Source organism: Myotis brandtii, unplaced genomic scaffold (assembly GCF_000412655.1).
Source record: "Myotis brandtii unplaced genomic scaffold, ASM41265v1 scaffold61, whole genome shotgun sequence".
NCBI lineage: Eukaryota > Metazoa > Chordata > Mammalia > Chiroptera > Vespertilionidae > Myotis > Myotis brandtii.
Genome location: NW_005370318.1, coordinates 2,464,479 through 2,477,418, shown reverse-complemented (window position 1 = coordinate 2,477,418; position 12,940 = coordinate 2,464,479). Strand labels below are relative to the sequence as shown.

The following is a 12,940-nucleotide window of genomic DNA, read 5'->3' as shown; positions in this document are numbered from 1 at the left end:
TCTTGGCAGCTGGAGACACCATGAGAGCCTGGTCTTAGTCTTGGCAGAAGGTCCTCCCATAGCCACACATTTCAATCCCAGCATCCTGGCTGGCCTTTGGGTTGGAAGTCTCTCTGCTCATCCCCGACAGGGGTTGTTATTTTCTTTGGCGTCTCCTCAGATGGCCCCGGAAACAAGACTTGCTTCCATGCTCAGCCTCCCATTCTGTGGCTACCAATATAAGGGCCATCACCACCCAGAAGAATCCCAGGAGACCGTGCAGGAGAACAAGGATTCACGATCATCCTCCTCCAAACCCGTGAGTGGTGGGCTTCCCTCTGACCACACCCCACACGATGGTCTTCAGAAGGCTTTGGGGGCTGGAGACAGAGGACTAGGACAGCTTGGATTCGCTAATATGTTGAATATAGCAAATTAAGAGATAGATAGATAGATAATTATATTCAGAGAAGTGTTAAACTGATGGGCAATGCAGGGTCATGATATAGCGCCCATTTATTTGTTCATACTTTTATTCAGCAAAGAGTTATTCGTTGAACTGTCCTGACTACAGGGATTTTACTGGGGGCTGAGGATTTGACAGGGAAATGTCACCGTTCCTCCTCTAAAGAGTTCACAGCCTGGTGATAGAGGCAGACAGGTCATCAGGTAATTGGCACCCAGGACTCTGATCAGAGAACGAATGCAGAAGAAACAGTGGGGTGAAGCTCCCTAACCTAGACTCTCGAGAGGGGCCTACAGTAGGCTCCATAGAGGACACGATGTCTTACTGAAGCCAGAGAGTCAACAGGTTAAAAATGCAAAGAAGAGGACAGATGTTCCAGGCAAAGAAGCCAGCATATGGCAAAAACCCTTTTGTAAAGATCATGAATTTGTAGTCAAGTGTGACTTTTCAAATTGCAGCTTGTCCACTCACGGGCTGTGTGTTTCTGGGCAAGTTGCTCTAGCTTTCTGAGCTGGGCTGCCCATCTGTAAAACAGGAGATAGCCACCTCTATCTTAAAGGAATGTTAAGTGAAAGAGGGGGGCTGCTCATTGAAAACTCCTTTTCCCTCTGGGTAATTCTCAATCCTGTTTCTCCTATGAATGTCCAGGTGTCAGCACAAGATGTTTCAGCTTTGGAAACTTGTTCTCTTGTGTGGCCTGATCTCTGGGACCTCAGCGGGTATTATTCACGAACTTGGCGAAAGCGTGGATAGCATTGTACACGGCCTGAAACCTGGTATTAATTTGGGACTTGGGAAGATTGAAAGTTAGTCAATAAGGGTGATGATAGGCGGCATCCAGAACCTGTTTCCTAAACATTATGCTGCATTTCCAGGGGCTGCCACCAGGGGCTGCCCTTTATGGATGGTTTACTAGGAAAGGTGGTTAGTCACTTCCTGGCTCATTTGCTTATTTCTTTCTTTATTTATTTAAATTTTTATTGATTTCAGGGAGGAAGGGAGAGGGAGAGAGAGATAGAAACATCAATGATGAAAAAGAATCATTGATTGTCTGCCTCCTGCATGCATCCTACAGGGAATTGAGCCCACAACCCAGGCATGTGTCCCAACCTGGAATGGAACCGTGACCTCCTGGTTCATAGGTCGATACTCAACCACTGAACCACTCTGGCCAGGCCACTTATTATTTTTCTATAAACAAGCAATGCTTAAATGAATATCCTTGTACATATTATATCATGTTTCTAGTCTATACATGGGATAAGTTCCTAAAAGTGAGATTTCAAAAGTTCAAAGGATATTTCACTCTATTCCCTTGATGGCACTGGTATGGACAACTTAAATGTTTTGCCAGTCTCATAAGATGAAAGACTCTAACGCCTTTCACTTTAAAGTTCTCTAATTATAAAAGAATGCACTCATTTTTTCATATTTTAATCTTTTTATGTATTTTAACTTAAGTATTTTGTTCATATCCTTAGCATATTACCCTGTTGGGTTGTTTACTTTTCTTATTGATTTGTATTAACTCCACCTAGCATAGGTAGCTATATGCCTATTTTTATAGTTAATTGAATCTCCTTTTAATTCTGATTTCTCAAAAGAACTTGGCTTTCTTTTTATTTTCTGGAAAATGAACAGCACATTGACAAACATTTCTATAGGAGTTAGTCACTTCTGTAAATGACTGCCTTTCAAATATTGTCAGGCAATTTTCAAAAATATGGAAGGGACCCCCATCTTTAATTTCACTGCTGAGAAAACTAAGCTCAGAAACAGAAGTGTCTGAGTTAAGGTCACCTTATTTTATTTATTTATTGGGGTTATGCAGGTTTCAGGTGCACAATTCCACAACACATCATCTGTACACTGTATTGTGTGTTCACCACCCCAAGTTAAGTCTCCTTAGCTCCATAGTTTTATTTATGTTGGCATTCTTTGTTTGCATCATTATAACTAGGTAGATTATGTCCATTGCAGAGCCAAGTTGAAGTACTATGATTACATACCTTCTCCAGTACAGCCTTTTGTTTTTCCTTGAGTTAGTAATTGCCTTGCTGTTTTTCACTTGAAATATTTTGCACACATATCCTTAACTCTTCTCAGATACTGCATTCTACAGCTGCCATGTCATTTATTCTATTAATCCCTCTTTTCACTAGGGACCTCCTATTAAGACACTTTGTCATCCTGCTCCTGTGTGAATTATTGCTCTCTGGGCCTGCTGCAAAGCTCTCATCCTGGGATTCCAATTTGTCACTTTTATGGGTTGAAGTAATATTTTTTCCTTAATTCTAGATTTTCCATATCTTTGTTTATTCTCTCATTTTCTTTGACCTACTTTTTAAAACTTATGTAGACATCTCATTTAGAGCAATAGACCCCTCCCCCCCCCGCCCCCCGCCCATCACTACTAGAAGCAGGTGTATAATCATTATCAATTGCCTGGTCAATTGATTGGTTGGTTTGTTGATTAAAAATGAGTATATATTAGTATAAAGACAGCATAGAAGGAAGAGGGGCTCTGTAGCTGTATGTCTTCAGGCATATTTCTTAAACTTTTCATTCTTATTTCCTCATCTGTAAAATCCAGATACTGTCGATATCTACCTCATTGAGTTGTTATGAAGATTAAAGGAAATAACACAGGCAGTCTTATCTAGTACCTGGTGCATAGTAGCAGCTTCATAAGTGGTACATAACACTAAATAGCAATTGTTTTTGCCAGCTGCTCTTCAGAAACTGAAGGAGGACCTCAGCCTGCTTCAGGAAACCAAAGGGTGGCAAACCATCAAGGCCAAGATCCACCAAAATATAAATTTGTTGAATGATGCCCTTTCTAAAATATTTAAAGGGGGCCACGCTTTGGGGTGAGTTGGTGCTTCCTGGTGGAGATCTTTGCTCAAAAAAAAGGGAGGGGAAAATACATGTCTTTTGGGGAGGGGTGTAAATTTCAGGTTAAAGGCAGAAAGGCAACAAAACTTGTTCTTCCCACAGAGCCCACGTGGTCTGAGGCCAGGCCCACCAGAGCCTGAGTAAATTAGAGGCAGAGCCACATGACCAATCTGAGCATCACATGAGTTTCAACTTCCACATCCTGTAATTTCAGGGTCAGGGGGAAGGTTCTCTTCACTCTCACCTCCACCTGTGTGCTGGTGCCTGGATTCCCTTTTCCAGGGAATGAGACTCTCCTCTCTAAATACAGCTGAGAATAAACTTTCAAATCCCCTCAGGAGAGAGGAAACTGAAATCCACACCCGCTGGCTCCACACATAGAATTTTGGAGTCAAATAGTTGTGAGTTCGAATTCTGGCTCAGGCGATTGCTCTTCCTTGGTATCTTGGGGGGAATCACAACTGCTGGTCCTCAGTGTGCCCCGCCATAGAATGGAGACAATCAACCTCTGAGGAGGGCTATGGGAAAGACCAAAATAGGCAAGGCTGATGAGGCCCAAATGCTCAGCATCATGCTGCATAGAGAAGAGCTCAGCAAATGGCTGTCATGAGGAATGACAAGGGTGAATTCTGGTTGTCCACAGGTTGAAAATCTGTAATGTCCGCATCTTGAATTTCAAAGCCGAACCAACTCCTGATGGCCAAGGCCTTCGCCTGAGGTTCCCCACCTCTGCTGATGTCACCTTTACCCTGTGAGTATACATTAGAAGCTGGGATTGGGGCGGCGGTTTTGGGGGGGGGGGGGGGGGGGGGGGGGGGCAGTGCAGCACAGCCAATGGTCCTCCAAGCTAGAACCAGGCACTTTTCCACACCACTGAGTGGCCTTGGGCCTCAGTCTCCCCATCTGTAAATAAGGGAGCTTTTCCAGCTCTAAAATCCTAACCTTTAAAAAGTTCTAATAAACTTTGGCCATAACCAAGTCTCCCTTAAAAGAATTCTCCATTAAATATATTTCTGGAATTATAACATTTATCTAATAGTAAAATTTGCAAAAATAAATAGGTCAAACATTAACAAGTCTATGGCAAAATTTTCTCTAGCATTATTTTGTCTCTCAAGATTCTCTTTAAATAGCAGTGACCATTACAGATAAATGCATATAATAGTGTATAGCTTCTAATAAAGGGAATATGTGAAAAATGAAATTTTATTTTTTAATTTATTTTTTATTGAACTTATTTGGGTTACATTGGCCAATAAAATTATATAGGTTTCAAGCATACAATTCTACAATACATCATCTGCACATTGCATGGTACGCGCACCATCCAAAGTCTGGTCTCCCTCCATCACCATTTATCCCCTCTTTACTCTCTTCTGCCTCCCCGAAGCCCCTTTCCCTCTGGTAATCACCATACTGTTATCTGTTTCCATGAGTTTTGGGTGGTTGTTTTTTTTGCTTAATTTCTTCACCTATTTTACCCAACCCTCAAGCCCCCTTCCCTCTGACAGCCAGTCTGTTCTATGAATCTGTTTCTATTTTGTTTATTTTTTTCATTACAGTCCACAAATACATGAAAGCACATGGTAGAAAAATATAATTTTAAAGTATATTAATTACTTTAAAAGAAATAGATGTGGGTAAATCTTTATAAATTGAGTACACTGTCAATTCATCATTCATTAGCTATGAGATCTTAGGATAGTTACTTAACCTCTCTATATCAATGCTTCCTCATTCTGAAATAGCAATAATAATAATAGTAGTTTCCCTTATGGTATTGCTGTAATAATTAGATGGATTAATCCAGTTAAAATACCTTCTAAAAGTGCCTAACATAATTTGTGCTCAATAAATGTTACCTATTATTATTATTATTATTATTATTATTTTAATTATTAGTGTGCTGCTATATAAAATTTTCTTAGGAACCAAACCTTGGAGACCAGGAGAAGAAGCCCTAATGCAAATATGTTATATCCCATAAAGAATGTGGACAATGATGACATTCTCCATAGATATCCTGAATAATGTCCACACAGGTGGAGGAACCGAGTGGGCGATGTGAAAGGTCTTCTAGACGTCTTCTCACTGTGAATCTTATTGTCTGCAGGCCTCTCGTTGGGAAGGCAGTCCACCTGAACGTTTCCTTGGACCTCCTCGCTACTATCCAAGTTGAAACTGATCCCAAGAGTGGTGACTCCAGAGTGGTCATGACAGATTGCGTCAGCGACCCAGACAGCATCTCATTCACCTTGTTGGGCGAGTAAGTCCCATCCATCTCAAGTGAGGTGGGCTCTCGGAGGAGCGAAGGACCCTAATTTCAGCCCTCTTCCTATCCCTGGGAGATGGCACAATGTGGTGAAAAAGGGTTTAGGCTCTGCAGTCAGACAGGCCTTGGTTCAAATACCAGCTTTGTCACTAACTTTTAACTTTGCCATCAACTTAACCTCTCTGAGCCCCGGTTTTCATATATGTAAACTGAAGATGACAGTAATACCGACTTATAGGCTGCTGAGCTGACCAAATGACAAAATACGAGTGTTTAGCATAGAGCCTGGCACACACTAAGCTCTCGGTAAGAATAGCATCCATGCTGTTTTTGTCTCCTTGTTCTCCCCATGATGACTGAGGCAGGAGTGTTGACCTCTCCAACTAGAATCATGAATTTGCTTACTTCACCTTTCAGCTCTAGCAGAGTTTTGCTTCTTGCTTTTTGAAGCTCGGTAGTTAGGGGCATGCATATTTAGGATTGCTATGTCTTCTTGAAGAATTACCCCTTCATTGTTATCTCAATCATCATCATCAGCATCAGCATCAGTTGTATTTACCTTCTTGCCTCTAGTTGGGAGGAGGAAGAGGAGGAAATGTCCACCATGGGCTCTAATTTCAGATTGTCTCCAAATTGTTCTCCACCCCCTGGAAAATTCCTGAAATGAGATCTTGAGAATTTAATCCTATCCATTTAAATCACTGATCCCTGTTAATCCACAAAATCTACATCTTAAACTGTGTGATTGAAAGAGCGGGTTTGGTCCCTGGAAGAGGGTTGAGGGAGAATGGGTGACCCTGGCCGTGGCTGGGACAGGAGAAATGCTCTGGAAGTTGAGGACTGGAGCAGGTTGGCTTCGGCAGGGAAGAGGGTCAATCCACCCTACCTCCACCAGGGGATCTGAGCACAGGTTGCCTAAAGACCCCCTAAAGCCAAACAAAGGCTCCAAGGTCTTATGTTAGTTGGAAAAGCTGGGATGCAATTCAGAGCTCTGAGCCCTGCTGGACACTGCTTGGCCTGTAGCCCCAGGGAATTCCTCCTGCCTCTGGGTCTCAGTGTCCAAATCTATAGAATGGCTTCCCACTCTGCTGCTCCAAATCCTCTCAGGGCTTTTCTTTCTGCTTTGGATGGAATCCCCAACCCTCCCCATGGCCATCTAGGCTCTGCCTGACCTGCCCCATCCTCATCTCACTTCACTCTCTCCTTGTTCTCTCCTGGCAAACACACTGGACTTTGCTCGGTGCCTCTTTCCCACCTCCAGACCTGTGCAGGGCTGTCCTCGCTACCTCCTCCCCTTCCCCCCCCCCCACTCCTCGCCTCCCAATCTCACCTCAATGGACTCTCATTCTTCAGGGTCTAAAACAGGTTTCCTCCTCTCCAAAGTGCCTACTCCCACCCTTCAGAGTACTTATCACAAGTTGTCATCATACATTTAATTGTATGTTTACTTCATTCATTCTTTCAGCTAAAAGTGTATTGAGCACCTACTATGTGCCAGACAGGCAGTGTTCTGAGCTCTGGAGAACTTATTGATGAGAACAGACAAGGACCCTGCTGTGGTGGTGCTTTTTGTCCTGAGGGAAAGGCAGATAGGCGAGCATTCAGCCCCTTAATAAAGAGCTCTCAGGGAAGATGTAGGATGGCATAAGCCCTGGGCAGAGCAGCACACTTATCAGGGAACCATAATAAAAAGCCCTTCCTTAGGGGAGTCGTCAGAGGGGGCTGCCCTGAGGAGGTGGGAAGGTGGGAAGGAACCAGCCTTAGCAAGACTTGTTTAATGTTTGGGTAACAGGTTAAGAGCTGTTTGTGCTTTGCTCATCCTATGTCCCAGCATAGCTTGGTCCTTGGACATCGTTGCTGTGCTATAATATTTGTTGAATGAAGGGGGTTGTGATGAGATTCTCATGAGGCATTGGGGTGAGTTGCTGGTCAGACATCCTATATAAAAAAAGGGTAATATGCAAATAGACCGAATGGCAGAACAACCAAACAACCAATCAAAGCATAATATGCTAATGATATGCTAAGGCTGTTCAACCATTCGCTATGATGTGCACTGACCACCAGGGGGCAGACAGTTGACCAGTCGACCAGTTGACCAGTCGCTATAATGTGCACTGACCATCAGGGTGCAGATGCTCCAACCTGTAGGTTAGCTTGCTGCTGGGGTCTGGCCGATCAGGATTGAGCGAGACAGGCCAGACACACTCTGGAGCCCTCTCACGGTTCCTCCACAGCTGTGTCCCTCCCTGGCCCCGATTGTGCACTGGTGGGGTCCCTCGGCTTGGCCTGTGCCATCTTGCAATCCGGGACCCCTCGTGGGATGTCAGAGAGCCGGTTTCAGCCAGATCCTGCAGGCCACTCCCCTAGGGAAGGCGCCAGACATAGGGCTTATGGCTGGCAAGTGCTGCTGCAGCAGCACGAGCCTCTCCCAATAGGGACTGATTGGGTGCGAGCCTGCAGCAGGCACAGTGGGGTGAGGATGAGCGGGAGTGGCAGGTAGGAGCTGCAGGCAGCGTTGGACTGTGGGTTTCAGCCCAATCCCTGCAGGCCACCCAGAGGAACCCCACCGTGCACAAATTCGTGCACCGGGCCTCTAGTGGGATTATAAGTGAGGATTCCCCTGGATAGAGGGAGGCTCTGTCTGTGCTTAGAAAGGCACCTTAGTGTCCCTGGGGTTTGTTTCCCTGCCTTCAAGGTGCTCTGCCATCTCCCACCCTCTCCCCGCTGCCCGCTGCTTGGCAGCTCTGCCCACTTGAGCGTGATTTATTACTTCTCTCTCTTTTCCAGACACAGCACACTGGTCAACAAGCTCTCAGGCACCATAAGCAGCTACTTGAGCGACACTGTGTCCTTCCTGGTGCAGAACCATGTGAGTCCTCCACTCCTGGGGCCCAGAGCCAGGCCTGGTGGGGGGCAGTGCACATTTACAGGCCTGGCTGTGCTCTCTGGGCCCCCCTCCTTCTGAGGTGCAAGCTTCTCCTTGGGCTGTCAGCTGGAACCGGCCCCTCTTTACTCAGCTTTGGGGGTGTGGGAGGGGGAGCAGAGGCCTGACATCAGCTGAAATCACTGGGTCCCAAAGTTGAGCTATTTGTCATATCCATGTTCGAATAATGTGTTTGTAGCTAATGTGTTCCTTTAATCGACACAACTTTACTTACTTAAATTTATTTAAATACACTTATTTTTAAAAGAAAACTTCATATCCCTGCCATTCATAGAAATTAATATCACTTATAATATAATTAATTAAAAAAATAAACACAGACCTATAATAAAATAGGTATTTTATTTGCACATCATTCAAAACCATATGCACCATGTGCGGGATTCCTGTGCATCATACAAAACTGTATGTAGCACGTGCCCAAAGTTCCAGGACTCTGAATTAGTCATTCTAGAAAGGGCCTAGGAATCTTGGTCGACGAAGGGCAAATCCCGGGGCTGGAACCGCGCCACTCACTGCGCGGTCCTCCAGCTGCAGCACAGGCCTCGCTAGAAGTGCAGACTCTCAGGCCCCACCCCAGGCCTGCAGAATTGGAATTTTCATTTATACAGATCCCCAGGGAACTGCACACAAAATCAGGAGAAACACTGCTAGGGTTCCAAGGGCCCCATTTCACTCTAAAATTCCAGGGTTCCAAACTTCAAGGTTTCTAAGAATGTAGGAGTCTGGGGTGTGAACACTCTAGATTCTTAAGGCTCTGGGATTGAAGGTGGTAGTTGGTGGGATCTAGCATCCGATGGTGCTCCGATGTTGGACTTCTCGCTTTCCAGTGTCCTAGAATCCTAAGGTTCTAAGATCCCATCTGACCAGCCTCTCCATGGGTGGCCGGCAGTTTGTGCCCCGCTGATAATGAATCCGTCCTTTTTTCTCCTTCCCCACCTCTTCTCCCTTCCTCTCTCCCCCTCAGATGTGCCCACTGCTGCGTATCTTCGTCTCCACCCTGAGTCCGCAGTTTGTTGAGAACATCATCAGTAAGTCACACCCCAGGGAAGCAGAGGTGTTCCCTGTGCAGCCTTCCCAGGGCAGGCATGCAGCTCTGAGCCCGCCCCACAGGCAGGTCTGGTCAGGGGCCCCTGGAGAAGCAGAAGGACCCACTCCTAAGTCAGTTGGGAGAGTGTGGCTGGAGGAATCCTTGCAGAATGGAAGGGGTTCTGTGGGCCTCTGGGGTCTCTCTACTATCATCCCTTGGAAAACCCACAGATGCTGCCTGGCAGAATGATGTGAGGAAGAGCATGGGCCAGATCTGAGTTCTAATCCTGGCTCTGCTACTTAGCAACTGGGTCCCAGCTCCTTCTTATGAGGAGCTGGGGTTTCTCCACAGGCCACCAGGGGCTTTCTTTAGCTTTTTGGATCTCCAGGCATGTCTGGGGTTGCTGGGGAGACTGGAGCAATAGAAATGGATTAAGTGAATGTGTCCGCGTCCTGGAGGTGGCCCTTCCATGAAATAGCTACAGGTCCAGTTCTTCCGGCAATCCCTCTGTGCTCTGCATGCACCATCTCATTGGATCCTCACAACAGCCCTGCGGGGGCGGTACCATCATTGTACCCATTTTACAGATGAACAAACTGAGGCTCAGAGAGGTGGGGTGGCATGCCTGAGGTCCCATCGCTGTCAGGCTGACCCACTGAAGAGTGATAGCCATTGTGGTGTGTTGTCTATTTGGTGGAGAATGAAGCTTCCTATTGATTTTGTTTCTCCAGAAAACGGTCAGCCGGTAGCCAACGTGCCAGTCAATGCCTGAAGAGGGCAGATGAGGAGGACTGCTGTGATGCCCCCAACTGGTGAGGGGTCAGGCTCTTGTGGCCCATGCTAAGGCAGGATGAGGCTCCTCCTTAGGGGACAATGGTGAAGCCAAAGCAAGGATTGGGTTCCCTTGTTTCTCTTGCAGCAGACTGAGTCCTAATCTTGCTGATCTTGGTCTTAGACTGAGCCTTGACCCTAGTCCCAATCTGAGCCATGATCCTAGTCATACTCTAAATCCCAATCCTTACTCACATACCTCGACTGAGCCTGGATCCTAGTCACAGGCTGAGCTTTGGCCCCAGTTATTACGCCCTAAAATTAGTCACAGATTGAGCCCTGACCCTGACATCAGACTGATCCATGATCTTGATTATTTACAAAGCCCTGAACCCTGACTCTAGTCCTGGGCTCTGGTCAGTCTCTTTACATCTGTCACTGTTCCTAAGGTGAGAGGAGGGCAGAGTGAGGGGATAAGGAGGCCAGAGAAAGACCCCAAACCACAGGTGCCAGTCCCCTCTCCAAGGCCTTAGGCCCTGCAAGGTATTGTGGGAAAGAGCTTGGGCAGTAGTGTGTGGTGAAGAGCAGGTGCCAGTAAGGGTCCTTTTGCTGTCAATGGCCTAACTAACTCCTTGTGGTCTCATTCCAGATGAATTTCCAGTTGCTTGACCATGTTTCCTTGCAGTATCTCCCCCTGGGAAGATGCTGCCACCATCCAACTGGACTGAAAGCCTGAGACCAGAAGAAACCCTCTCAGCCACTCCTTGCCTTCACAGTTGAGACAGCAGTCTATGCTCATCACCCGCCCCCCTCCCCTCAGCAATAAAGGCCACTTCTGTACCCTCCTGTGTGACTCGTTGCATTCCTTCCAGTTGGGATTTGGGGAGGGAGGTGCTACTAGGGCAGCAGAGATCTGGGTCAAGAACTGGAAGGGCCCTAGCTGGTTTGGCTCAGTGGTTAGAGTGTCGGCCTGGGGACTGAAGGGTCCCAGGTTTGCTTCTGGTCAAGGGCACATGCCCGGGTGGTGGGCTCGATCTCCGGTGGGGGGCGTGCATGAGACAGCCGATCAGTGATTCTCTCTCATCATTGATGTTTCAGTCTCTCTCTCTCACTATCTCCCCCTTCCTCTCTGAAATCAATAAAAATATATTTTTAAAAAAGACCTGGAAGGGACATCTGTGACTATCCAGCCCAAATTCTTGTTTTACAAATAGGGATACTGAGGCACAGAGGGCAAGAAACTGACCTAAAGTCACACAGCCAGTCTGTGGCAGTGGTAGGACGCTTGCTTCATCTATTCACATTCAGCCGGTATACAGTAGCACTTACTCTGGACTAGGAAGGCAGTGGAAATGGGACAGTCACATTCTGGGCACTAACCCACCTGGTGCTTTTCTTCATTCCCGGTCAGGGACCCTGAGAGGACTTGTGGAGAATCAGGGGATACCTGGTCTGACTGGACTCAGGAGCTCAGAGGCCTGGGCCACGTACCGGCCTGCCCACCCATGTCTTTGGAAGGGCGAGGGCTCCACTGGAGCCGAGATCTCTTCAAGCAGTGCCTGAGAGCGCCCAAGGTCTCCAGCCCCCAGAGCTCACCCATCTCTCCTATTGCCACCCCTGAGAGCCTGTGAGCCCACCTGGCAAGCTGCACAAAAGCCCTGCCTGCCTGGTGAGGCCAGGGCTCCAGTGGTGTTCCATTGTCCCATGGAGTCCAGCTCCTCTCTCCACCCAAGGCCCCTCCATTCATGCCCCAGAACTCAGCTGTCCCCAGGCTGCGCCTGGCCGTGGTTGAGACAGTATCATTGCGTATGCTACGACCACCACACAGGGGACCTCATGAATTCCTCACCACACCTTATACCAAAACACCCTTCTTATCCCCATTTGACTGGGCAGCAACCAATCTGAGTCAGTGGCAAGCCTTTGTCCACGCTGTTCCATCCACCTGGGCACCTTTCCTTCCCCAGCTCCCCTGGCTAAATTCTCCTCAGCTGCAAGACTCTGCTCAGGCAAGTGGGGGCCTCCCCTCAATGCTCCCTAAAAAAGACACTGTGCTTCCCAACTTACAGGTCCAACCAAGTTCCCTGGTCATCACTGTCCAGTTCAGAGAGGGTGTTCAGGACGCGTTAGTTCTCATTGCCATGGTTCTCACCTTCTTACTCAATTCAACTGTCTGCCCCATGAGCCTGTGACAGCGGTTCTCAACCTGTGGGTCGCGACCCCTTTGGCGGTCGAACGACCCTTTCACAGGGGTCGCCTAAGACCATCCTGCATATCAGATATTTACATTACGATTCATCACAGTAGCAACATTACAGTTATGAAGTAGCAACGAAAATAATTTTATGGTTGGGTCACAACATGAGGAACTGTATTTAAAGGGCCAGAAGGTTGAGAACCACTGGCCTGTGATATCCTTGAGGGCAGAGATCATCCTCTGCTCAGCAGCCCCAGAGCCTAGAGAAGAACCAGATGCAGTACAGGCACCACCCATATGGGGTGAATGGATGGGTGAAGCTTTTCTGGACGGTAACACCATTTTCAGAACAGCTGAGTGGGTGGGTGAACAGGAAAATGCTA

At 47.0% G+C, this 12,940-nt stretch overlaps 1 protein-coding gene across 2 annotated transcripts; it reads left to right on the top strand.

Annotated features, from left to right (window-relative positions):
• Positions 1 to 215: 215 nt before the first annotated feature.
• BPIFA2 (BPI fold containing family A, member 2) lies at positions 216 to 11,198 on the top strand. Of its 2 annotated transcripts, none has more exons than XM_014528042.1 (9): positions 216 to 298; positions 1,094 to 1,168; positions 3,178 to 3,315; positions 3,984 to 4,091; positions 5,454 to 5,606; positions 8,403 to 8,484; positions 9,527 to 9,590; positions 10,321 to 10,401; positions 11,046 to 11,198. In XM_014528042.1, exons 2-8 carry the CDS (start codon positions 1,107 to 1,109, stop codon positions 10,359 to 10,361), a joined length of 648 nt encoding a protein of 215 aa, XP_014383528.1. In that variant the 5' UTR covers positions 216 to 298; positions 1,094 to 1,106; the 3' UTR covers positions 10,362 to 10,401; positions 11,046 to 11,198. The 2 variants fall into 2 exon arrangements, with proteins under 2 accessions (XP_014383528.1, XP_014383527.1); XM_014528041.1 differs by having other exon boundaries at positions 11,010 to 11,198.
• The last annotated feature ends 1,742 nt before the right edge of the window (positions 11,199 to 12,940 follow it).